Genomic DNA, 26,603 nt, shown 5'->3' with positions numbered 1-26,603 from the left:
TCCAATGTGTTTCCTCAGTAACAACGACTATGAAAAAAAAAAAAAAAGTCAATAAACTCGTACTTTTGAAAGAGACAACTCTCAAAAAAAACTGATAAAACGTTAGTTCTAGAGAACTTTTTGGGGTATTATCTCAAGTGAAATTTACAAAAGATAATATCGCAAGTAAGTTGGAAAACTTTTGAACATTTACTGCGATTATTCTAAGAATTTTTAACATAAATCCCGAAGAATTAAATTTCCGTTAAAAAATTGCCAAAAAGGGTATCCTTAAATGAACATTTTAACACCTCAATAGGAGTGTTCGAAAATAGATTTTTAAAGGTCATTTCTATTAGGGTATGGTTTATGCACTGGAAAAAAAACACATTGGATCTAGAATCCAGACTCTTAAAAACAATGACAAGAAAAAATACTCTTGATTCAATCGGATTTTTGCTTAAATCAAGAACCAAGCCTCTTAATTTGAGCGGATTTCCTATTGATTTAACAATAAGCTTAAATCTGATTGAATCCAGCGTATTTCTTTTGGTCTATGTTTTCAAGAGTCTGGACTCAAGATCCAATGTGTTTTTTTTTCCAGTGAGAGCCACTCCTAGGAGATAATATTTTTGTCGGCGACTCCAGTGTGCTTATTTTCAATTTTGTATCAATGTATAACAACGTTGGAGGCGGGTCGCTTTGATGCCCGCGCCGAAACTGTTTTCAGTTCGATCAAACAGTTATTTCACTGGCACCCGGCTAAATCCCTTTGAGCTAAAGACACGCGACATGCATGGCCACGCCTGACGTGTCCCGGTGTCAACACAGTCAACCAACTCGTTGCCCGTCGCTCCAGGGGCGTGTTGTACTTTGCGATGAATCGAATGATCCTTCATATAATCCTATGGAAAAGGATCGATACCTTAATAATCGATCCTTCACCATAGCTTCAATTGGGGAATGTTCGATATAGTCGATGATCCACGCATCGCCACTGTCGTTCTCGCGTTTCGAACGCCAAAGCTCCGCGAACTCGCTATTTTTATCCGCCTTCAAAAGGATCGCCAGTGGTTTTTCCGCTCTCTCGCCCCGCTGCGCGCTATTTGCGAATTTCGCACCTCTTACCCGCCAAAAAAAAAAAAAAAAAAAAAAAAAAAAAAAAAATTGAAGTAAGTAAATAAACCAGCAACAACGATTCTGCAACCGATGTAACTTCCATGGGCGGAACCATACAGGACATTTTTTCGGAAAAAGGGTAGAAGGGCACTGCATCTAGGGGGTCGGGGGGCACAGGAAAAAACTGCGCTCAATGGGATCAGGAGTGACCCCCAAACTCCAAAGGTTTTTGCGGGAGACGTCCTGAGTTCTGAAAGGAAGGCCTCTTATTAACAAAAATTTTGGAAAGAGAAGTCGTAACATGAGAAATTTGAGCTATTCTAACCAAAAAATTGATTGAATTAAAATTTTAAGGTCGAAGATGTGCCATCCACTTTATTCAGCAAAATCCATTTTACTTGGGGAAAGTCAGCCCTCCCCACGCGCACGGCTGTCATAGTCCCACCCATGAAAACTTTTCCTCATTTTTCGAGATGGACCCAGTCACGTGATTCTCGTAAATATTGGCAACACTCTGACGCCATGAAGAGGTTATTAACATTCAACGATTCTAAGTAAATTGATTGTCTAGCCGATTGAAATTTATGGTTTTTTTTTATTTATTTATTTTTTTTTTAAAAAAATAGTATTACATACTCTAACAGTTTTTCAAACGAGCGCATTCGCTAGCGCGTGCAGTGAAATCAGTAGCCTTGGTTGGGTTTGGTTCAAGTAGGCAACTAAACTAACCGCCTGGCAAAGCGGGGAGTATCGGTGGTATTTGAAGGCGCTCCAAGTGCGTTTTAAATTATTACCAATGAAACTTTTACCATGTCGATGCGAATGATTGTAATTTGACGAGTTAAGTTAATACGCATGTCGCTTGCAAATTTCCGGCGATTGCTGACTTTCCGCGACAAGAACAAGGCAAGGAGACAAAAGTTCTGTTGGATCAATAAAAATTCCAAGTAACGATCCCCGAACGAGAATTCTCATTGAGGCAACAGGAAATGTTCTTATCACCGAAGGCTTTCTGTTACATGTAACAGACGTCCTGTCACTCTAAAGAATTTTCCGGTTGACTCAACGAGAATCGTCGTCTGAGAATCATTATCTGGAAAAACATTGCTCAGTGAGCCATGGTTTTGTTTGACATTTTTCTGTGTTCCTTGCGATAATTCGTTCAAAGGATTCTCTCCTATGCTCGGGTACTACGACTAAAATTTGGAGTTTTAGTATACATGGCTCCATTTTCTGTGGACGGTCATAAGTACGTCGCTTTCAAAAACACATACAAATTCACAGCCCAAACATGTATGTCGCTTTCCAAAACACATAAAAATTCACAGCTCAAGAAAACTCGAATTCCACATGGCACATCCACCACACAACAGTCGTTTAAATACATACCAGACTCAGCGCTCAGAATCAATGACCCCCGGTTCATTACGAGAATTCGTCGTCCCTCTCACATAAGCCCGTATCTCAATTTTAACGTGAGCCCTGTTATTCATATACCCCCATACTCTTTAGGGCTCACGTTCTAATCGAGATGCGTCCTTACGTCAGAGGGGCGACGAATTAAGGACGCGGAGAGTGAACGAAGCAACACAACTGTTTTGGCGCGTAGTATGGAATAGGCAAGGCGGGGGACCACACATGCAAGGGGCCCGGGGCACCGGGGGGGGGGGGGAGGGGGCAGGGAGCTCTCGTTGATTTTCCCAATTATCGTGATTCGACTCATGAGCTCGATCAGATTACCAGCGAAACCCCGTAACAGCACGTTGCCATGGCCCACGAATCGCTTAAAAGAACGCACTAAACATGACTCACGATTAAATGAATCCGTGACGCCGCGCCTCGGGATGGCACTTGATAGGTCAGGCTACACTGCCGTGCTAATGAAGAACGCCGTATGAGTATTCAGAGGTTGCGAAATTTCGTCCGATAAAATGATGATTTTTGAGAATGGTTTCGAATATTTTTTCTTGAGATTTTTAGAAACGCTCAAAGGCGTCAAATCTGTGAAACTTGGTAGGTGGGAGGGGGAGAAAATTTTCTTTGTGTGAATAATTTATTTTATATATAAGTTGTTCCCACCACATCAACGCGACAGCTGCTGGTTTAAAACACATACACGTGCAAACGAAAGCTCACGAAGTATGATTTTGAGGTAGCCAAGAGAAAGTTTATGAACGAAAAATTATACAAGAAAACTTCTTCAAAACTTTTTATTTGAAATTTACTAATTTTTATGCAAGCGGAAGAAAAATGTTGACTTTCTGAGACGTGCTTGAGTAAAAACAACGACTTATCTTCTCCACTGTCTCCACAGCAACGTTACCTACCCAAGTTTCTGTACTCACACAGTAAGTCATGGCCCGTCTTATTTTTACTATAGTGTCTATGGAATTCAGAGGGAAAAATTGCCCCCATCTGCTTCCTCTCAATTTAGCGCTCTCGGAATAGCCAAATTAAATCATTTGTCAAAATTTACAAAAAATTATACAGAAACATTCTCAAGTTTTTCCGAAAATGTGTATTTTATCGAAAGAAATTTGACAACGTCCGAAGATTCATGTGGCGTTTTTCCTTAGGACAGCAGCACAGTGCTCACAGCTCACCGATCATGTTCCTCGATCCCCCTGTTCGAGCTTGGCTACTTGCATACATAATTAAACCGCATCACCGGGAACCGAACCGAACTTGAGCTTCCGATTAATTATCCCCGGCAAAACTGACCTTTCTCAAGTTTCGAATTGTGGTCGTTACGGGAAGCAAGTGAGCGAAATGAGGGGGAGAGAGTCAAGTCTTAGACCAAGTGAGATCGACGATTTTTAACCGTCTTTCCGTACAGGGCCAGATTTACCCACTTGCCGCCCATGGGCCGCCTGTATTTTGCCGCCTCCTTCTCATTCGTATTGAAATATCAATAAAAACCATCAAGTAAACGTGCCAGCGGGGGAGGGGTGCATAAGACGCGTTTACTCGTATTGAACACATTTTTTGGGGATGCCCTGTCAACACTACTAGCAAAAGTTAAGTTTTGTAAACCTATCTCTGTTTGGACAAGGCCTTCCATTCATAAGAAATGAACGAAAAAATTATGAAAGAACAAACATGAATGTGGTTTAATGATTTTAACTTTCGCCGACACGCCGCGCAGACCGCACCGTGTTTGGCGCAATGCGTGAAGTATTCGCGCAGCCTTGTAGGCGCCATGCGTTTCACGCTGACCGCACTGTGTTTGGCGCAATGCGTGAAGTATTCATGCATTCTTGTAGGCGCTATCCGTTTCACGCTGACCGCAATGACCGCACTAAGTTTGATACAACGCGTGAGGTATTCGTGCAGTCTTGTAGGCGCTGATATGTGTTACATGCCAATCGCCGCGCCGATGACTTCTCCTTTTCATCTCGAGTCCTCGTCATCATTGCTCTCTGCGCCGCGCCGTTCCAGGCCAAATTGCGTGTTTGGTTTCTCTCTTGACCCGACTAATTATTATTAAAGGTGCTGTCTCTTGTATCACTGAAAGACGACAAAATTAAAAATTACTACACTCTCAGGAAATGAGAGATTTTGTCGCCTTTTCTCGTTTGTATTTTTTTTTCTAAATCCGATATTTGTTTATACCTACATTTAAAAAAATTGCAAAATTTGCCGCCCTCAAGATTTGCCGCCATGGGCCGCGGCCCATGTGGCCAGACGGTCGTGGCCTGGTTACACGATCAAATTCCCGTCAAATCCCGATCAAATGGTGACTGGTGCGCACCATCTACCATCAAATTTCTGCGGCCTGCAAAAATTTGATGGTAGATGATGGAGCTGTGGGGCTCATCCTTCATCTGATTTCCACACAACCGGGCTTATTCCTTGCTTATTTCGATCAACACGCCGTTTTAATTAATTTTACTCATCAATCTAGATAACTCTCGACCGCCATCTTGGTCATCATTTTGATCGGAATTTGACGGGAATTTGATCGTGTAACCAGGCCATTACAGTATTGCTCCACTAAAATCCTGAAACAAACCAGTCTGAGAGAGAAGCGAGCTGATATTTTTCAAACGAAGTGCGCCAGAATCGAAGGATACGAGACGAATCGAGACTTTCGTTTCCGTGCGGATTGGAGATCAATTAAAATTCAACATAAATTTCAGTCGAGCAGTTACGGTTACGGCGCGGGTGCCCAACGCCCTAACGGTCAAACCCGGCAAGGGAAACGAAAGCTGGCCTGCTCCGTGATTTGATCTTTCCACCCGGTCTCAACGCAAGAATTCAGCGGCGACGCATTCGTGCGAGTGTGAGTGTAATAATTGATAGAGTGTCGTGACAGTCTTGCGTCCGCGTTAAATGAGAAAAATAAATTTCAAAGCTATGAAGTTGTTGCAGTATTTGTAGTTGGGAGGCCGGCCCCCTGACCTTTTGTTTGAGTCTCACCCCAGGTTGAGAAACGCAGGAGCTCGCAGGATTGAGGCTGCGTAGAGATTGAAACTTAACGAAACCAAAAAGTAGGGAAAGTGGTAGAAGTTGTCATTTCAGGACCATTTGAGGGGCTTGGAGGACAAGGCGCATAAGTGCAGTTTTTGCACTGAAAAAAAAAAAAACTCCGGCCGTGGGAACCGCAATTACGGGCTTTATAGACATACCGTCCGTTTCGGGCTCAAAGGCCGAAAATTCCGGCTGCTGGAAACGTAGTTTTGATTGCTCCGGGTCCAGAGGCCGAAGCTACGGCTCCAGCAGCCGGAATTTTCGGCCTTTGAGCCCGGAACTCTATATAGCCCGTAACTGCGGCTCCCATGGCCGGAGTTTTTTTTTTCAGTGTGCTATTCCGAGAGAAACTTCCTCAAAGTTTCAAAATTATATGAAGCCCTATGGCGGAAAGAAGGTTCGAACTCACATTTTGATGCTTAAAAATTTGATTTTACCCGTGAATTTCTCACAGAATTTATTTCAAACCCAGATTTAATTGATTTAATCACCCGCGAAAAAACCCTTGAAAGGATCCTGGAATCAACCGCATTATCGCATCAGTTTCTTAAATTAATGAATCTTGAAAAATTGAACATAGTCATCTATTTTCATTATAGTGCTTGCAACACAACAATGGCTCATACGGCCAACACATTTTATCGGAACAGATACTGAGAGAGACGTGAGGCGAAAATAAGTTCAACGCAAATTTTTAAAAGAAGAGAATTAGAAACAGAAAAGTTCGAAGCACGTCGGAGGAGAAGGGGAAGGGAGGGGAGAGGGGAGGATGGGGGAGAGAGAGAAATGCGACATGCAGAGAGGGCGACACGACGAAACTGCGAAAGAGTCATGACTGATCCAAGATTAAAGACTAAAGAGGTGAGCTCCGTATCTAAATTAGGGATCTAAGTCTCCAAACCACTTTTTCACTTTGCGGCCACACTTCTCGCCTTCGTGTTTATTTTTCGCTCGATGCGATCTTATGGTCTTATGCATAATCCCATGTAATAACGAATGTCGCGATGGGAGACTGTACCATTGTACTCGTGATTAATTAAAATCTAAATCCTCATTTATAGTTCACTCGAGGTGACGAGCTCTGATCATGGAAAAGCTTTCTTCTTGGGTATAGACATGCATACAGTGTATGTTATGAATAAGTGCATGCGAAAGCGCTAAGTTAGTAAGGTACACTTTTTATTTTGAAATTGTAAATTATCTTTAAATGTGGCTATAATTATAAGCAATTATTATGTTTGGTGGAATTAAAATAAATGTATATTTTATCAATGTATGAATAATGTGTTTTGATACTTTAACATAATCCGCCTTAATCCGTACCTTCCAGCCAAAGTATCACAAGCGCCATGCGACGTTTCAAAATTTTCGTCGCCTTTTCATTTTTTTTCAGAGAAATCATTGGTTGAATCTGTTTGAAAATTTCACTAAATTTTATCGGCAGCACAAAGAAAATTCAATGCGATTTTCTGGCAGCTTCGGAGAACAATTTCTCTGTAGAAAAATAAAATGGCGGTGAAAATTTTTAAACGTCGCATGGCGCTTGTGATACTTTAGCCGGGAGGTGACGATATGTGATCACTGGTTGTAATATTTCCAGTTAATGAGACGTAAATTTGGCAGCCGCGCAGATCTCATTTTTATCTTTTTTTTATACTCGACGCAGTATTAATCATTGGTACAACATTTAGTCGCACCTTTTTTTAAAATTCATTTTAATCTTTTTTTTTTGTTTTTTTGCAGCTATCTCCGTCAAATTTTGCGGCCGATACACAAGCCCGATTGCAGCGAGTTGCAGATCTCGAAAACGTTTGCAATCCTCAATTGGTATGTTGATTTCTGTAAATTTGTACTATCGAGCATTGCAGCAGTCGGCCTCCTATGGTGTAGTGGTTGTAGCGCTTGCTCTATGATCGGGAGGTCCCGGATTCGATTCCCGGCCAGGCGACCCGAGTTTGATGGTCTCAAACAATGGTTGCCTAGGACTGGTTCAGTAGGGACGGAGGGGGGATGGGACTTAAAGCGTGGGATTAGCCCTTGAGGGCTATTTGAATAGTAAAAAAAAAAAAAAAAAAAAAAAAAAAAAAAAAAAAAAAAAAAGCATGCTTAGCTTTTATTTTAAACCTTTTAAATCCTTCACTCCCAGTTCGTCGCAATATCTCGTATTATTTTTCCCTTGCATTCCACTGTTATTTTATTTTAACCATAAACAGCTTCAACTAGTCAAAAATGCTTAATTTGTGCCAGCAACCAATAGCAACACTTCACGTGATCAGAGAGTATATCCTGTAAAAAATGACGCGCTTCAAGTCGAAATTGTGTCCAAAAATGATCAGAGCAATCCTCAATGACGGTAAGGGTGACTAAAGTTGGGTTCGAGCCGGCCAGGCAACTAAACTAACTCCCTGACAAAGCGTATTGTATCCCGCAAAGATGAAGGCGCGTTACGCCGAAAACTATTTTCAATAAATTTCATTTCAGTTCCGTTTCCGTTGACCTAAGTCACGGTTTGGTTGAATAGGCAACGAACTTAACTACCTGACGAAGCGTGGAGTAGTATGAGTATAAAATCGCAACCATATTCTTGAAATTTTCTGCCAATAAAACCAGCATACATTCATCATCATGGAGGCTATGTATTTTTATTCACATTATCATTGTTTTCTTAAAAATCCTTAAAACCATGATTAAATTTGAAGTAGCTTACGATGATGTTTCAACTGAATGTAGGATTTTCTGTGGACAAACGCCGCCGTGGGCCGCACAGCGGACCGAGTCAATAAGAGAAGTCGGACAAAATCTGGGAACTTGAAATCTTATTTTTTTGAAAATATAAAACAAGAAAGTTCAAAGTGGTTTTATTGGCTTTTGCGTGAAGTTTCCTCTGAAAAACACCCCTTGAATTTGAATTTTTAACTTTATAAACATCAAATTTGCAATTTTAGCCACAAAATTTATGTCCGACCTCTTCCATTAGCTCGTTCTACTGTGCGCCGTGGACCGCGGGAAATTTTACTGAGCTTTTCATCACCCGGCTTCAAGCACTCACGAATCATTTCACGGCTGTGCTGAATTGATGTTTCAGTTCATGTGCGAGGAATTAGAAACTAAACGTTCTCACTATTTACGTTCGATTAAAGTGCTTTAAGAGTGGGAAATTACTCCCATCGTGATACCTCCTTCAAGGAAGAGCCCCCAGGAATCCTTCGCTTGAAGCGCCTTCAAAGTCGTGTGATACCCAAAGCTTTGTCCCGCAGTTAGCTTAGTTACTTCTTCGCTTCAAACCCAAACTTGGGTCAACAGAGCAAGGTGCGTTTGGCCCTCTCTCGGAAGATTTTAAAACATTGACCTGTTGTCGCTGATTTTGAGGTTACAACGTGAATTCCGATCTTAGTTCAGGGAAAAGCCAAGAAAGTCAAGGATGGTAAGAGAATCAGAAAATGAAGAACGAATTGAAATTTTGGATGTATAAAGTTCATTAAAAAAGAACCAACTGTTTTGGTATGTTTTAAAATGAAATACGTCCCATCGATTTTCATTGACAGATAGGTGCCTGTAGCAACGTGCCAAAGCACTTAGTCTCTTTTTGCAGTTGATGTGTGTATACATTGGCTGAAGAGCTCATCCGTCAAACACGATGAATCCTTCACGAGCTCTTGAAATCACTCTTACGCACGCCCAAGCAGACTCCAAGGTGGCCAATGGAGTGATTGCAGCGATGGTGATCTGCGATTGCGCATTTTCACCGGCGAGTAAGCGAGTTAAAACTACAAAAACCCTCAAAAACATTTTCGGGCAAAAAATCCGGTCGAGGAAATTGACGTGTTACATCTTATTAACCAAAAACATTCCCTTTCACCCCTCCAAGAAGGTTGATAAAACTAAGTAAGTAACTATGAGATGACAAAAACCTCTCTTAAATTCTCAGGGTCCACCAAGGCCACATATGTCCAAAAACTTACTCCTTATGGTTTAAAAAAAAGAAACAAAAAATAATCCCTCAACAATAAGAAAATTTTAAAAAAACCGATTTTGTGGTTCACAGATATGTACATAAATCCTTCGAATGAACTTGAAATCAAAAAATCGGTCGAGAAAATTTAAATGAATTTTCTCCTTCAATTATGAGTTCCGCAACAAGCACGACTCGCTTGAAGCTTTCCATACACGAGCCGCAAGAAACTAATTTCTTCTTTCTTACCTACTGAATGTGAGGAGAGCGGGAACATTTACTTTTTCCTTCATTTATACAGGATGCAACAAGCATGACTCTTGCGTTTGCAGAAACCCTTTCATTAAGGAGATCGCGAGAGCCTTTACCGCGTTCATTTCCAAAAGGGATTACTCCAGAATTTCACATTTTAATAATTTAAACGATTCATCTGTTCTTCTCTTCTCTCCTTCTGTCCATTGACAGAAATACAAAATTTTTCCGACTCACTGACGCGACCGGCTCGATGCTCTCAGTGAAACGGTGCCTTTTTATCCCTGACGCCAGCTTCAGTTTTACCAGTGGACCCATTTTACCACATAGGTACATTTCAGACTCTTTCGATTAACTTCGCTGAATCTAAATCATGGTTGCTTTTACTGTAAGCTTACCATATGATTTGGATGGTGAGAAGGCTAAAAGTTTTCGTTTACTTTTCCTTTTTTTCATTTTCACGAAATGGGTCCCATTTGACAAGAGGAGTTATTTAAAAAAATTGAATTAAGTTTCGATATAAGAAAACTCACACCCATGCTGTGATTTAAGTGTTATTCTTTTTTTTTTTTTTTTTTTTTTTTTTTTTTTTTTTTTTTTTATATACTTTAGAGGTAATCCACACTTGTTTACGCATCGAGCCGGTCGCGTCAGTGAGTCGGAAAAATTTTGTATTTCTGTCAATGGACAGAAGGAGAGAAGAGAAGAACAGATGAATCGTTTAAATTATTAAAATGTGAAATTCTGGAGTAATCCCTTTTGGAAATGAACGCGGTAAAGGCTCTCGCGATCTCCTTAATGAAAGGGTTTCTGCAAACGCAAGAGTCATGCTTGTTGCATCCTGTATAAATGAAGGAAAAAGTAAATGTTCCCGCTCTCCTCACATTCAGTAGGTAAGAAAGAAGAAATTAGTTTCTTGCGGCTCGTGTATGGAAAGCTTCAAGCGAGTCGTGCTTGTTGCGGAACTCATAATTGAAGGAGAAAATTCATTTAAATTTTCTCGACCGATTTTTTGATTTCAAGTTCATTCGAAGGATTTATGTACATATCTGTGAACCACAAAATCGGTTTTTTTAAAATTTTCTTATTGTTGAGGGATTATTTTTTGTTTCTTTTTTTTAAACCATAAGGAGTAAGTTTTTGGACATATGTGGCCTTGGTGGACCCTGAGAATTTAAGAGAGGTTTTTGTCATCTCATAGTTACTTACTTAGTTTTATCAACCTTCTTGGAGGGGTGAAAGGGAATGTTTTTGGTTAATAAGATGTAACACGTCAATTTCCTCGACCGGATTTTTTGCCCGAAAATGTTTTTGAGGGTTTTTGTAGTTTATATCAGCTCGTTTTTGAATGGAGAAAGGTGTGGCCATAAAATATTAAGTAGGTACTATTGGCTATTTGAAAATCCTGAATGAATGGAAAGTAAACAACAACATCTGCTAAAGCACTAACACATTCAGCGGAAATTTTAATAGCACCCACTGACTTGTGATCAGTCTGGAAATAGGTAGTTGAAAGTAGTGGGGCTACCTAAGGTAGTCAAATGTATCTGTACCTATTGGAAAGGCTCACAGGAAAAGGGTGACAGGGGAGGGGGAGGGGTTAAATAGCTATAGAGTTGTCATTTACCTGCGTGAGAAAATTAATGGAAAAAGAGTATAACTTATTGTCATAGGCATTACACTGTAAGCTTATTCCAAGTTATAAAATAATTTTGCTCATTTGTTTCAACTACGCACATCATCCCTCTTAAGCGCACCTATGTTTGTATTAATGCTAGCGGCAAGTTTTTCGATACTGAATTTCATCACTCAGCAACCTATCAGATGATTATGGAAATTCATGAGAGCGTTGCCTTATAAATCATAGGTACTCCGTATGGAATGATGAATTATTCATGAAACAACCAGTGAATGAAGTAGTAGAGCACAAATTTTACCAAAATGAGGCTATTTGGTGTGGCATGACTTTAAACTAGCTAGGTATTTTCATGACTTTTGGGATTATTATTCTTTAGAGCATCCAAACATCCAAACTTTGTTCCTACAAACTCTAGGTGCACCATACTCTAAGGAGCATTGTAAAAGAAAAATTGTCGATGATTGCAATGAAATGAGAAATATTTTCATCTCCCCCGAATACTTAATTTCTCTTTGAAAATTTGGCAACAGGCATACTTATCGCATAAGATGATCTTCCTAACTTGAGGGTGCCAGCAGCCTGATTGTTGAAAATTTGTGTTTGAAAGGTAGACACAGATGACATTGGTTAAAAGGTGGAGCGTTATTGATCAACTATGTCTTATCGCAGCTTTATTGTGCCTTTGTCTGGTGGAATGGACAACATACTGTCAGAAACTTAAGAGATGCCTTTAGCTTGTCTAGGGTTCCACCCATCAGAGGCACGACAAAACAGCGACAAGACATAGCGCCGACCAATCACGTACTGCCTTTTGACCTATGTCATCTATGTCTACCCGAGAAACACACAATTTCGACAATCAGGCTGCAGGTTCTGACAATGAATACCTATTAAGAGAATTTCTCACTGACCTTATTAAGTATCGGCCATTGCAAAAAAATACCTGCGCATGCAATGAAATAGCTTACCTTTCTCTTGGATTAATTTCGAATAATATCGCTTCACCATAAAATTTGTCAAATCATATACTTGCCCACATAGGTAGTGCCTTAAGTTATTTTAAAAAATGCAAAAGCCACGGAGAAAGTATTTGGTCGTAATACAGGCATTTTAAGGATAAAATATTGAAAAATTTACCTCTTAGTTTCCTTGAGTTTTCAAGGTTCACTGACAGACATCAACCGAAACGGCAATCTCTTGATAAGAGCATTTAGTTAATATATGTAAGGTGATATGCGAGCTTTCCATTTCTTCTCATAAATGATACCAATTGATCTAATCACATTCAGCCTTGGACGATTAGCGGTGCAGAAACTAGGTAGGTCAATACTGAACTCCGCACACCTGATATTTTACGTGCACTGTTTCACTGGAGTAATTACATGCTGGGAGCTGAGCTTAGAAAGCACTCGCTAGGTCAAAATGGAATAATACTTCAGTAACACATCTATCTAGCAATAAGTATAAATAGCAATAAGTGGGTGCAAACATAACCTTATGACTCGATGTAAACAAACACTCAATACGTGAATGACACAGAGCGTGCACAGAGGCTCCCTCTAGCAAACTGGTCCTCATTTAAAACAGAGAACTGAGATTAAATATCCATTAAAAGGGTGGAGATTATCCCCTTACATAAGCAGCAAGAAAGAGGGGCGGCGATTTAAACAAAGCTTTCCATTCCGATTTAGGTGGGTATATCCTCTCACTTACTGGGGCTGATGCGATCAGGCAAGGCTCATAGACAAAGTAAGGATCATGAAGACATACTTCTGGCTGGATAAAAAGATAATTGTTAATATAATTGTACTCAGCCTTGATTGACACAATCGCACTTATTCCAATGGAACTGGGTAGGAACTGGCACCTACGTATATTACTACTGTAGTCCTCTTGACAGATAAGCAATTTATTCTGTTACGCTTTTGTATGGAGGAAGAATGGGCGCACCCATTTCACACGGTAATCGATGCAAGAAAATGAAGCCTTCATTGTGTTTTCATCATCAACTTATGAAATTATGAGAATAATACGAGTACATACCTTTCATTAAAGACCTTGTTACTATTGTTGGGCAAAATGATGTTTCTAACAACTCCTGACGCAAAATCAAAGAGACTCGGAAGAAACCAATTTGAGCAAATGCTCACAGTCAAAGATCTTTGATTGTGTGACATTAAGTTGATCTATGATTGAACTGTTCCGAAAAGGGATGGAATTGTGCCTCACATACTCAGGTTCGCAAGCCACGCGTAACAAGAACGGTAGAAGAGATAGGAGGATTCCAAGATAAATCATGAAGGAAACATGTTCTTAATGTAAATAACATACACTTCAGAGAAACATAATCACTCCAGAGCACATAGGTTGATGGCAAGATGTAGAGCGAATAAATTTCGGTCGAAGTTCAGTGACAGTCGCATGTGAAGGCCGAGGCTCATATTCCAGTAATTTTTAGACTTTAGTCACGAGCATGCATTCTGTGATGTAAATGCTGCTTCCTCTTTAGAGTTTGGCACAATTTCGGTGTAATTTCGTTAACGTAATTTACCTGAATTACATCTATCGCTTAGGTCAGGTACTGACATAAAACATGACGACATAACCTCACTTAAAAATTTGTCACATATCGTTCAATAAAATAAAGATATCACTTGAACATTTTAAGAGAAATTAAGGTATATCGGGCTCCAGTAGAACACGTGAGACGTAATAATAAGAGTACGTACATATAGTAGTTAGCATCTACGAAGAATTAAACTCTTATCCAAATTAGGTAAATCTATTCACAACTAGTACTAGTTAAAGAGGTTGGTAACGACCGACCAGAAATCACTTGAGATTTTTAAGAAACCAATGAAGTAGTGTATCGGGATAAAAGTGGGCGTAATAATATAAGTGTGTAATATTAGTTAGGATCTAAAATGAATTGAACTTTTAAATTAAATCTGTTCATTATTCACAAATAAATACAGTAGATGGAGGTTGATAACGACGACAGGAATTTCGTTCCCGAAACTCGGACGAACCTGAACAGAATGAACCAATGGCGTTGAACCATTATATTACTGGTTTTTTTCTAAATTCAAAAATTATAGCTAAAATTTTGAAGGATGTAAGCGGATGCTGGATTATCCGTGAGATAAAGCGCTTTTTTATGTGGCAAAATGAAATCCTCACATCTTCACGGAGTGCCCTTTATATAGGCTCCATTACGATCTGCGGCCGGGTAAGCGAGAAATCTGTTGTTAAAGATGGTCATGACGGGCAGTTTAGTCGTATTTTCCGTAATTTCTCTTTTAGAACACTAGGAATGTTACAAAACTGTAAAAACCCGTGGACACGGTAACATGGCGATTCTTTAGGTACCCACTTTTATGGGTCTAAGGTTTACCGTTATCGCGGAGTTTGAGTGACTTTCTCAGGACCCTGGATTCTTGAAATTCAAATTTCCCGGCAAAGTAAAAAGTAAAATTTTCCTTGTTTTGGGTCATTAAGTGCTTATAAGTTTTTGAAAACTCAATGGATCTTAATGAAACCCTTAAACGCCATCCGGCTAACTTAGCTGCGTCCATAGACACCAAGATCGTTGGAATCCGTGCCGCCGTTTGCTCTGAATTCCATTCTAAATCGAATCAATTTTCAGATTAAGGGAGTTGCCTGTGACTAAGAGTGTCGGCCACCCGTTTGTTATCGGGACTTTAGTAGGACGTCATTTTCCTCGACCGGGGGTGGCTACCGCCACTCTTGATGTCTCGTATACAAATGGCACCTTAGCTTTGGGTCGTTTCCGGGCCAGCCAGGAGAAAAAGTAAAAAACCACACGGGGGTGGGGGCTGGGGGCCCGTGGAAAGTATCAAATGACAATGTTGGGCCGTTTGGAAAGGATCCAAATTCCAGCTCTCATATCCGCTGCACGCACAGGCGCATATATTTGTGTACTCCCAGCCCGCGCTACCACCGTTGACAGATCCTCCGATTAGCTCCTTTCGGATCAGTGCCGATGGAATGATTTATGGCCCAATTTGGCAGCGCTGCCGACGACCCAGGTTGCCAGATTGTCAGAGTCCTTGCCCTCGGCTGGAATTTGTTATCGGAAGACGCCAACACACCGAACAACTTAGCGTAAAAGGGTTGTAACTTACATTTCGATGGCCGAAGTGCGAAACCGCTTATCTCCGTTTGGGACGTTACTGACATTTTGTCATTCTGCATTTTTTCTCTGGAAAACAATGAAGCTTCCTCAATTTTTCTTTTGTGTCAGCAGAATACTCTGTATAAATTTGAAGGTGTATAGTTGGTTTTTTAGTCTCGGAAAAAGTAAAATAGAAGCGGAAATTTTGAAACGTCGCAATGGATATACGTGGTTTCCCCGCTTCGGCCATGGATTTTTGAGGAAATCGAGTTATTCATGTTTCCTAAATGCTTTAAAGGGGCTCAGCGAGTGAAACAATTTGGTCATTATACTCAACGCCAAACAAAAACTTCAAAAATGCGAAGTACAAATATACTGACCCACCGGGAGGTTTTTTCGTTATATCTCAATCTTGAAACGTTGAAAATGCAGTCATGACGCTTCTACTCTAAGCTGCTACACAGCAACAAATTGATGGAAGCGAGCAAACGGAACTGACATACACCGAGAATATATTTTTGTAATTTTAAGGATAGATTTGAAATTTTTTCATACATTACAGCGTCATCGTATAACGATTCCCTACTATATTGGGAAAAAAACTAAAACCATCAAATTGCGTATTTTATAATGTAGAACGCAGCAAAGCCGCTTCCTCATTTTTGCCAAAATTGTCTGTTAGGCAGTATTATTCCTCCAGCCCTCGACCAATTTAATGACAGTCCGGCAACGTTCCTACAAACTCGCGTATCATGACGCCCCTTGCGTCACGGCGATTTTTATAATTCGCACAGCTATTTGTTTTCCGTAGTTTATTTTGTCATTAAACCCATATTAGCCCAGGGTGACACATAGTCAGATCTGTCTGCGCGAGCATGACGCGAACAAGTGTGATCGTAATTCAAAGAGGATTCGCATCTCTCACCGACCGATCCAGGACCAAAATTAGTCCGCTTTAAATAGCTCCGCGCCTCCCATTTTTGCCGCGGATTTTCGTCAGCACGCACTGCTTTCGGCGATGGACAACAATGAGTCGGAGGTTGTTACCCTTCGTGAGTCAGCCAGACAAAATTTAGCGGAATTTACGGAAACGGTGATTCTGGTCTCACAATTTGTACAGAAAAATTTATCCTGAAAATTGTAAAAAGATTTACGCTGTAAGTAGAAATGTGTAAGGTATAAATGAGAGTGTGAATGGAGTGCGAAGGGAGGAATTTTTAGTAATTAAACTAAAACGTTATATGTTTTAATATTTCAAAAAAAAAAAAAAGAAGAAAAAAAGACAGAGAATTTTTTAATTCGTGTTTCCTGGATAATGATTTTATTATCTAATGTTACTCTGTATGTTAATGAAAATAATCTAGTTTATTTAAATCATGTATATAGGTGCAAGAAGTATTCTTAAAAGAGTTACGTTTTACTTAAATTAAATTTCTTCTAAAACAATCGTAATCTTCATGAAAGACCTCAAAAAGTTAGTGCCGAACTCCTTGGATTTTGTATGATTTTCGATTACTTTTCCCTTCCCGTATCCTCCTCTTCTTCTCTATAGTTTTCCTCCTTTCTCTATATTTTCCTCCTCTATCTCTCCTCTCCTTCTTTGCCTTCTCCTTATCTCTCAGTAACAATCTTTGTCTCAAGCATCCCCCACAGTCCATTTCTCTCATTCGAAGAAAAACAACACGGCAAAAATTCTGATTTCCTGTTTGATGCGGAACTTGAGAATTATAAAAGAAAGCTTACTGCAAACTAATTCTCGAAGGATAAATTACCAGAAGTTCTGATTAAAAAAAATCAAGCGCAGCCACTGCTTTAGGTAGTTATCTAAAGCTCCATCTCATATTGTCGAAGACTTTCAAGTTGAGCAGCGAGATAAAATGGAAGAAAAAGTAGAAATTGATACCTTCATAGGTGAATCAGTCGTCCAAGTTCTCTCAGCTGTTTGCAGACCGTAACAGAGCAAGAACACAGGAAGTAGATACCACTATATCAGCTCTTAGGAGCCCATTTTGCCTACTTTCTCAATTGAAGGCGAATCGGGTGTCCACGCATGTTCAGCTGATCTTCGTCGGGCGGCACCGTCGAGCGGTAAAAGCATGGGAAATGGATACCACTATACCAGCTCTCAGGAGCCAATTTTGCCTACTTTCTCAATTGAAGGCGAATCGGGCGTCTACGCATGTTCAGCTGATCTTCGTCGGGCGGCACCGTCGAGCGTTAAATGCATAGGAAATTGATACCACTATACCAGCTCTCAGGAGCCAATTTTGCCTACTTTCTCAATTGAAGGCGAATCAGTCGGTCACGCTCTCTTAGCTGATCTCCATCGAGCAGTAAAAGCTTAGGAAATAGATATCATTGTAACAGCTCTCAGGAGCCCTTTTTGCCTACTTTCATAATAAAGGCGAACCAGTTCGTTCTATTTCCTTCCAGCTAACTTGACTCGGGTGAGCTAGCTTGAGAAAGAGAGAGACATTTTAGCTATGAATGTGGGAAACACAACCATGACATGACAGATAATGAAACCGACTTTTAAGAGCCCCAACGTGTTTTCGATTTTTGTCAATTATTTATTCTACCTTCAAACTCTTAACATGTTTTGAGCTCCTGCCTTCCAAGTGTCCCAGAATTTTATAACACAAAAATGCTCTTCTAGCAAAAACGAAATCTCTGGTCGCCCAAAGGCTGAATGGATCGCATTTGTAGCAAAAAGGAACCAGCGCGATTACAGTGTTGTAAAAATGTTGCTTCTTCCTAATCATCCAATAAATCTCTCAGAATGACAAATAGTTCTTGCTTCCCACCACGAAATTGTCCATTTTAAAGGAAAGTCATGGTGTGAATGTTAATATTGTACATAAATTACGTATTTTCAAAACATTGGAAAAAAACACACATTGGATCTAGAGTCCAATCTCTTGAAAACATCGGCAAGAAAAAATACTCTTGATTCGATCGGATTTTTGCTTGAATCAAAAGGAAATCCACTTAAATTAAGAGGCTTGGCTCTCGGTTTAAGCAAAAATCCGATCGAATCAAGAGTATTTTTTCATGTCAATGTTTTCAAGAGTCCGGTCTCTACATCCAAGCAACTTTTTTCCAGCGAAGCAAAGAAGAAGTCGCACGATTTTGAAAATACTGTAAGCGCTGGTTCCTTTTTGCTAAACGAGATCCAAATATCGGAGCCACATCTGCCGAAAATCGTGTGTGAAAAATACGCTCCCGGGAGCGGAGTTCATGAAGACGTGACAAACTCGATTACCACCAATCAGTTCCCGACAGTGCCCCCTCCCCTTCCCCACCATTTATTTTTTTAATTGTGCGTAACCTGACAGCCGTCGGCCCTGTTCCTCTTTTCACGTGTTTATTTTTTTTATTTTATTTCCGAAAATGTCTCGGGTTCGGGGTCGCTTTAAGTGCATTATTCCGTCGCGGTGTGAGGCAGGGCGCGGCCCCCGGGGCGGCGAGATGAAAGGGGGCCCTCCCAGGGCCAGTGGGTCTCGAATCGCTCCCGATGGCTCCTGCCACTCCTGGTCCGAGTCCAGGCGGCAAGACATCGCATCGGTGCCAAGAGGTTGGGATTATTGGACTGCATTCTGCAATTAGGAACTACAATTTCTGGCTCCTGTCAGTTTAGAAACAACGTGTGCACTAGAGTCCCTTTATACTGAGAGTCAAGACAATTTGAATCCATTTCTGATTGGTTCCCGTATTTTAGGCTTCCACAGTGTCACAAACGGGAATAAAGATTACATTTTCACCAATTGCAAAGATTATAATCTGGAATGGACCAGGGAATTACGGGTTCGGCAAGGAACAAACGGAATGAGAGGAGGAACGGAGAAAGGCATTTGAGAATGGGCCGATCAAAGATTACGAAAAACGTTCAATTTCTGTAATCTTTATTCCCGTTTGTGACATCCATGAGCTGAATTGTCTTGACTCTCAGTATAAAGGGACTCTAGTGTGCACCATTAGGTCCCGTGTTCACGTAAATGTTTTTACGAATAAGCCAGAAATTGTAGTTCCTGATAGCAAAATAAAGTCTATTACATCTTTTTCCTCAATTCATACATCTTAAACGAGGGTCTTTTTCTTTAGCTATTTCCTAATAATTTGCTAATACTAGCTAATTTGCCAATAATTTCACTTCTCTCTCACACATTTTTTACGGAGAAATAACACACCTGTGGAGTTGGAGAAAAAACAAAAAAAAAACCTTTGTTCGTTCGTGTATTTATTTGTTCTATTACAGCAATATCGCGGGCTATAAGAAATTTTTATGAAGGCTCAAATAGTTGCTGTATGCGTTCAGTATAACTCATTTAGAAAAATAAAAAAAATTTAAAGAAATTTTAAGTTAATTTACCTGTAAACCAACTAACAGCAGTGATTTTTCCCAATCTACTATAAATTCGTTTGCCCCAGAGAGATAATTTCGTTGGCATTTCAGATTATTCAACTCGGCATATTGCCTCAACCTTGCAAGCAGAAAAACAATTTTGTTGATGGAGAACTCCTCAAGTCAAATACTTTCTCCTTCCCTCATCGTTCTTTATCTTACCCCTCTCAGTATGGCCAAAGTGCTGAAAAAGTGTACAATGCTAACGTTCACAGCTTTCATCATTTAGAGCGTCAATTTTACAAAATCTTTCACAGCGGCAATCGTTTTCCGATCCATGCACATGTCACTTTCGTAGTTCTAATTTTTATTGAAAGACATTCTGACACAAGTTAGACCTTCAGCATTTTACTAAAATGCTTCCGTTGAGTTGATCGAAGTAGAAATTTGCTCTTTCGACTTACGTCCCTCAGTGAAAGGACCTTTCAATCAGGATTTAGTTATTTGTGACATGGGCTGAGAAACGAACAGGCTTAACCTTCTTTCTCGTCCATTTCCTTTTTCCGAACAGTTGCCTCAGTTCAATATGACAACACCAGGATTAAGATTAGGCCTAAATCGTCAAAACATTGTTATTTGATCATCATTTCTATCCTCTCTCACACCCCCGCTACCTTATCCCTCTCGCATCCCTTCTCGCCTCGTCCTTTTTCACAACTTCTCGTTTTGCATCCCGTCATAATTAAATCGAAACCCGGCACCGCTTTCTTCCATTTTATTTTTTTACCTTTGATAGGTTCTTTTTTTCCTAAGCTTCTTTCCTAATATCCTCCTGCTTTTGCTTCTACTTATTCGCCAACAAAGGGCAACTGCCTTTTCATGACTGATCGTGCGACAAACCTAGCTTGTCATCACACAATGACGCCTTTTATTTTTTCATCATCTTTCGCTTTTCAGCTTCTTTTCGGTTCCGCCTCGTGTGTTTTTTTTCTTTCTATGTGTTTTTTTCGTTTCCGAGTGTTTGAATGAACGCCGAAGTTGAGCTTTAATAAGTGCCTGTTTGTCAAAAATATCCAATTCGCTTTGATGAGACCGCCGTTGAAAGTGTGCTCATCGCAGCTTTCGATTTGGAAAGTGAGAAAGACTATAGGCATTGCAAGGGGCAAATTAGATTAAATTCAACCCAAAGACACCGTGTCAGTGGTGCATTAAGTTCTTAAGAGAAAAAAGTTTGTCGAAATCTCAGTCTCAAAACTTCTTAATTTTTAGCAAGCTCCCTCACTTTGCAAAAATATTGTCCAAAGCACGCCTTGACCCAAAAGACGACAAAAAGTCACACCTTGCTCATTTTTCTCGAAAGTGTTGCATCGAGTCCCTTTCTGATAAATTTTGTACATATTCGTTTAAAAATTGCCGATTTAACACAGGAATCTAGGAGTTTCTGTAAGGGCGACTAATACACATCTAGAAGTTTCTGTAGGATTACCTAGGATATGAAGCCTTTTGTTAACGTTAGACTTAGAGATTGACTCATTCAATTTTTGTTTTTTATTGATTTTTCTCTGGAAACATATTTCTAGATTATATATTTTGCTGTCTTTTTTGTTACAGTTTCACTTCTGGAGGTGTATTAACGGAACGCTAGAAGGTATGTTCGCCAGTGTTTTTACTTTATCTTTCGAAGCCCCTTCATTTCGGTTTGCACGCAATTTGAACTACTTAAAAGTCATAATAGTCTTATCTTGTGTGTTGATCTCATCTCGCTACGTTTAAATGAAAGCTATAGATACGTTGATTATGTTCACTGGAAAAAAACCACATTGGATCTAGAGTCCAGACTCTTGAAAACATTGACTAGAAAAAATACTTTTGATTCAATCGGATTTTTGCTTGAATCAAAAGGAAATTCGCTCAAATTAAGATGCTTGGTTCTTGATTTAAGCTAGATTCTGATTGAATCAAGAGTACTTTTTCTTGTTGATGTTTTTAAGAGTCTGGACTCCAGATCCAATGTGGTTTTTTCTCCAGTGATTTCCACCACCTCTTGATTCCTCTTCTCCTATCTGTTGCCTTAAAACCATACATTTTTAGAATATATCCTCACTAAAACTATAATTTTTGAAAGTCGATCATTCTTTACTCAGCATTGAAACCAGAAATTAGCAATGTCTCTCGTTGTAGAAAGATCAGTGTGAGGATTCAACCCCCAATTTTAAATTAAAAGCAGTCGCGGCTTTTGAAAGTCGGTCTCGCGATCAGAGCTCAAGAGACCAATCTAAGCTGCGAGCACAGTCCGATTCCGCAAGATGGGAGCAGGGGTGGACTGGCCATGGGGGTGGAGAGGCGATCGCCTCCTAACAATTTGCCGCGGAGGTCCCGAAGGGGCCCCAGCGGCGAATTTTTTTTCGAGTTATCGTTTTTCCCCACGTAATGTTCTAATTTTCCTGTCCTTCTCAGTCACTATAAGGCCCCAAAATCCTTGAAAATTTGTATCTAAGAGACATGAAAGGTCTCCTAAAGCTCATGTGACGAAGGGGCCACCGAACAATCCTGAGAATGGGCTATTTTGAAGTTCAAGTACCGTAGAATTTGACTCCAATAATGCTTAAAATTGCGTTTAAGTAGTGTGAAATTTTCCAAATTTTCCGGGGGAGGGCCCCCCGAACGACAGGAGGGGCCCCAAATCTAGGTCGCCTCCTAACTTTTCGACTACCAGTTCGCCCCTGGATGGGAGAGAGGTTGAGAGAGTTCCGGGGGGATGACAAGGAGTGAATTTTTAATTCTTCATTTCCGGCATCGGGACTCACGTCTGAATGAAGCTTAACTAGATGCATCTGCTTCGCATCCTGGATCCTCGCGCATACTCACACAACGTATGAGTCTTTTCTCCTCAAACACCCCGAACCCTCGTTCATTAGCCGTGATTTATTTATTTTTAACCACCATTTCACTTCACTGTCTCTCGGTGGGCTCATGGTGGAGCTAAGCATTGATAAATCAGTGATATTTTCCGGGCGAGAGAGGTGATCGAATGAGGAAGCTTGTCTGTTTTCTCGCTTCTTTTTCCTTTTTATTTTCGACCGAGGACTTATTTCAATCGACACCGTTTGTCCGGCCCCGTGACTTCAAAGTCAGCTGAAGCGTAGATTAATTTTTGATGGATCAGAAGCCATAAATATGCCAGGTAATTTATCAAGTGCACTGGAAAAAAAAACACATTGGATCTAGAGTCCAGACTCTTGAAAACATTGACAAGAAAAAATACTCTGATTTTTGCTTGAATCAAAACGAAATCCGCTTAAATTAAGAGGCTTGGTTCTTGATTCAAGCCAGATTCTGATTGAATCAAGACTACTTTTTCTTGTCGATGTTTTTCAGAGTCTGTACTCTAGATCCAACGTGTTTTTTTTTCCAGCGTGAGGTCAGCGGAAAAGAAGGGAAAAAGAAAAAAAGAGAGTAATAGGTTCAACAGGTCAAAAAAAATTGGTTAGTTTTTGTCGCTGTTCGTTAAAGTCTCCGGAAATACCTATTTTACTGGTCAACGATCTGTTTATTCCGCTCTATCGTTATTGAGCTTCATAGAGGGGCGGCGGGTATCGGTGGCAGGTTCTTCATTTGAGTTCCTCGAGGCCTTCAAATCTTACCGAATATCCACCAATAAAATAGTTATTTTTTAGGAGAGTTAAGAATATTTTCCCCAAAAATTGAGAATTTGTAGGTGTCTGAAATTGTGTGAAACCCGTGTGCAAGAAGTAATCACTGAAAGAACTGAGCATGAGGAGTATCCCTGGTTTCTTAAATGATCAATTGGATTACATTTTGTAATAAGGAACCACTATTTATAGCCCATTTTAGAAAGAACATACATGCCATTGGTTTCCCTATGCAGATATGTGCTTTTATGGGAGAGTCAAAGATAGTGGTTCCTTATTGCAAAATGTAATCCAATTATTAGAGATATGACTTAATTACCTAATCTGCTAAAATACATCGGGTTTAAATGGGAACTTCTGCCTTATTACGTCACAAGATCGCAGATTTTCTTTTTCAAATCTATTTTTCCACAATTTCCCGTATATCAGAAAAAAGTTCGGAAAAATACTGCAAACGCAGCTTATCAATTGCACTCTCGGATGCAGCAATGAAACCACTGTGCGCAAAATCCTCATTACGAGATGATTTTTATCAAATTGAGAGTAAAATTCTCTGAAAAATTGAAAGAAAAATCCCAGCAAGCTTCCTAGAAAATCGCGCTTCGTCAAAAGCAATGGTAACATTCTGAGGGTCATACTCATAGGGCGTTCATCGTTAGCAAGGCAGCAAAGGTGTGCAGAACATCTCTACTCCACGGGGGAGCGTTCAGGCCGGACGAGGTATCGAACCTGGTCCAGTGTAGCGCTTGTCCTTCCCGTTGTGAACTTGCATTTTTGCGCATGTTGCCACTAATCCCCCCTCCCCTCTCCCGTCCGCTGGAGATAGTATCGCGATTCATCATTGTCATTGCCGCGGACACTAGTGACTCGGTGTCGCGTGACGCCCACGAATGTTTGCATTTCCAGCCACGCTCCCCCCCCCCACCCCCCCCCCCCCCCCACCCCCCCGTCTCCACCCAGAGCGACCTTTCCCTCGATTTACGAGCCGCTTACGAAATCGGTCAACGGAACCGAGATCGTTTTTGCATGGTCTCGCTAGCCAGTACCTCCTGTATGTACTGACCGTATTTAAAAATTCGGAACTCATGTGAGAGGACGATACGCTGGAAAAAAAAACACATTGGATCTAGGGTCCAGACTCTTAAAAACATCGACAAGAAAAAATACTTTTGATTCAATCAGATTTAAGCTTACATCAAGAACCAAGCCTCTTAATTTGAGCGGATTTCCTTTTGACTTAAGCTCAATCTGATTGAATCAAGAGTCCTTTTTCTTGTCAATGTTTTCAAGAGTCTGGACTCTAGATCCAATGTGTTTTTTTTTCCAGTGTAGTGCATCGCGTTGTGAATTTTTATATAGGGCCTTATGGGACGAAGTTAACAAGTGAGATTAAGTGTTCTATCAGACGAATGGTGCGGAAAAACGATCTTATCTCGTACATGGTGGATAAGTTGAATGTAACTATCAAAAATTTGCTCACTGAATCGCGGCTTTCCTGGTGGAGAATTTTACATGCACTGGAAAAAAAAACACATTGGATCTAGAGTCCAGACTCCTGAAAACATTGACACGAAAAAGGACTGTTGATTCAATCAGATTTAAGCTTAAATCAAAAGGAAATCCGCTTAAATTAAGAGGCTTGGTTCTTGATTTAAGCTTTGATTGAATCAAGAGTATTTTTTCTTTTCGATGTTTTTAAGAGTCTGGACTCTAGATCCAATGTGTTTTTTTTTCCAGTGGGCGTAACAATGGTTATTGCCGCCCCCACCACTGTGAACTAATTATGGTATCATGCTGGCGCCAAAATGGTGTCAATACGGTAACAACATGGTACCCAATTGGTCAAATTAACCAAAATGGGACCACATGGAACCATGTTGAGACCAAGTTGGTACCATTTTGACATCATGTTGGTAACATGATCTCAACATAGCAGCAACATGATCGTTTTTAGTGGGGGTTATCTGCCTTGAATCACGGGCAGTTTTCAGCACCTTGGAAGGACACATCAATCAAAATACACAATAGATACCAAGTGTATTTGTAATTCGGGCACCCATTCAAAATTGTTTCCTGTTAAATTATTTTATCCTCCTCCCAAAAAGCATCTAGAAATGCTGAGGTAAACATTCACATAACGCTAAAAATTCTATGGAATAAAATGGAAATCATGCGGTGATTTTGCAAGAAACACGCGATGGTACCATTCGTTTTAATTTCCACGTCCAACTCATAAGAAAAAAACAAGCTCTCAAAGTTTTGCACATGGTCCAGGTGGTCTGTACCTCGTGAACTCCCCTCCCTCACAATGCCTTCATTTACTGCAGTTGAATAGTTCCAAGAACTACCCTCTTGTCTCCGATTTCGCTGCCATCCATCGACTTCGTCTTATTATTGTCCATCACAAGATCTAAACCAATCCGAAGCAGTCGAAAAACTCATTAACCCCGTCGCAAGGCATGTCAGAGCCCGTCTTCGCTAATTAATTCATCGGGATCGGCAAATAGATGGATGCACCAACCCATAATCAGAATCAGTAGCGAAATCAGTGGCCGGAGCCGGCTGTGGGTGGCTCATTCGTGCCAGCGCGGAACCAGGAGCGTGGATCGTGATAATCAGTCTGCGTGACTGACTCGAAGCCAGCGCCCTCGGCAATCCCCCCCACATCCGGATCGATATATTCCAACGGTCTCTTACCGGCGTATCGAAGTTCGATACTCTCGATGTTCGATACTCTCGATGTTCGATACTCTCGATATTTCAACGTCCTTTAATAGGTGTATCGAAGTTCGATACTCGGAATGAGACCCGGATTGATATATTCCAACGACCTCTTACCGGCGTATCGAAGTTCGATACACTCGATATTTCAACGTCCTTTAATATGTGTATCGAAGTTCGGTACGCGAAATGAGACCCGGATCGATATATTCCAACGGTCTCTTATACCCGCGCATCGAAGTTCGAATACACTCAATATTTCAACGTCCTTTAATAGGTGTATCGAAGTTCGATACTCGGAATGAGACCCGGATCGATATATTCCAACGGCCTCTTACCGG

At 40.5% G+C, this 26,603-nt stretch overlaps 2 protein-coding genes across 5 annotated transcripts in view; one reads left to right on the top strand and one right to left on the bottom strand.

Moving 5' to 3' along the window:
• The window catches only part of LOC109036822 (uncharacterized), a 319,487-nt gene extending 305,491 nt beyond the window's left edge, over positions 1–13,996 (bottom strand). For all 3 annotated transcript variants that reach the window (XR_011900273.1, XR_011900274.1, XR_011900275.1), the window contains exon 1: positions 13,455–13,996. The gene's annotated coding sequence lies outside the window, so the exon portion shown is untranslated. The remainder of the gene's footprint in view (positions 1–13,454) is intronic.
• Reck (Reversion-inducing-cysteine-rich protein with kazal motifs) overlaps positions 1–26,603 on the top strand; it is a 122,070-nt gene that overhangs the window by 72,703 nt on the left and 22,764 nt on the right. For both annotated transcript variants that reach the window (XM_072302720.1, XM_072302719.1), the window contains exons 3-4: positions 7,312–7,395; positions 21,500–21,536. In XM_072302720.1, the coding sequence (XP_072158821.1) occupies positions 7,312–7,395; positions 21,500–21,536 (121 nt within the window). The remainder of the gene's footprint in view (positions 1–7,311; positions 7,396–21,499; positions 21,537–26,603) is intronic.

The sequence above is a fragment of the Bemisia tabaci genome, chromosome 7 (assembly GCF_918797505.1).
Source record: "Bemisia tabaci chromosome 7, PGI_BMITA_v3".
NCBI lineage: Eukaryota > Metazoa > Arthropoda > Insecta > Hemiptera > Aleyrodidae > Bemisia > Bemisia tabaci.
Note: the sequence above shows the minus strand (reverse complement) of the source record. Positions and strands in the feature narration are given on the sequence as shown.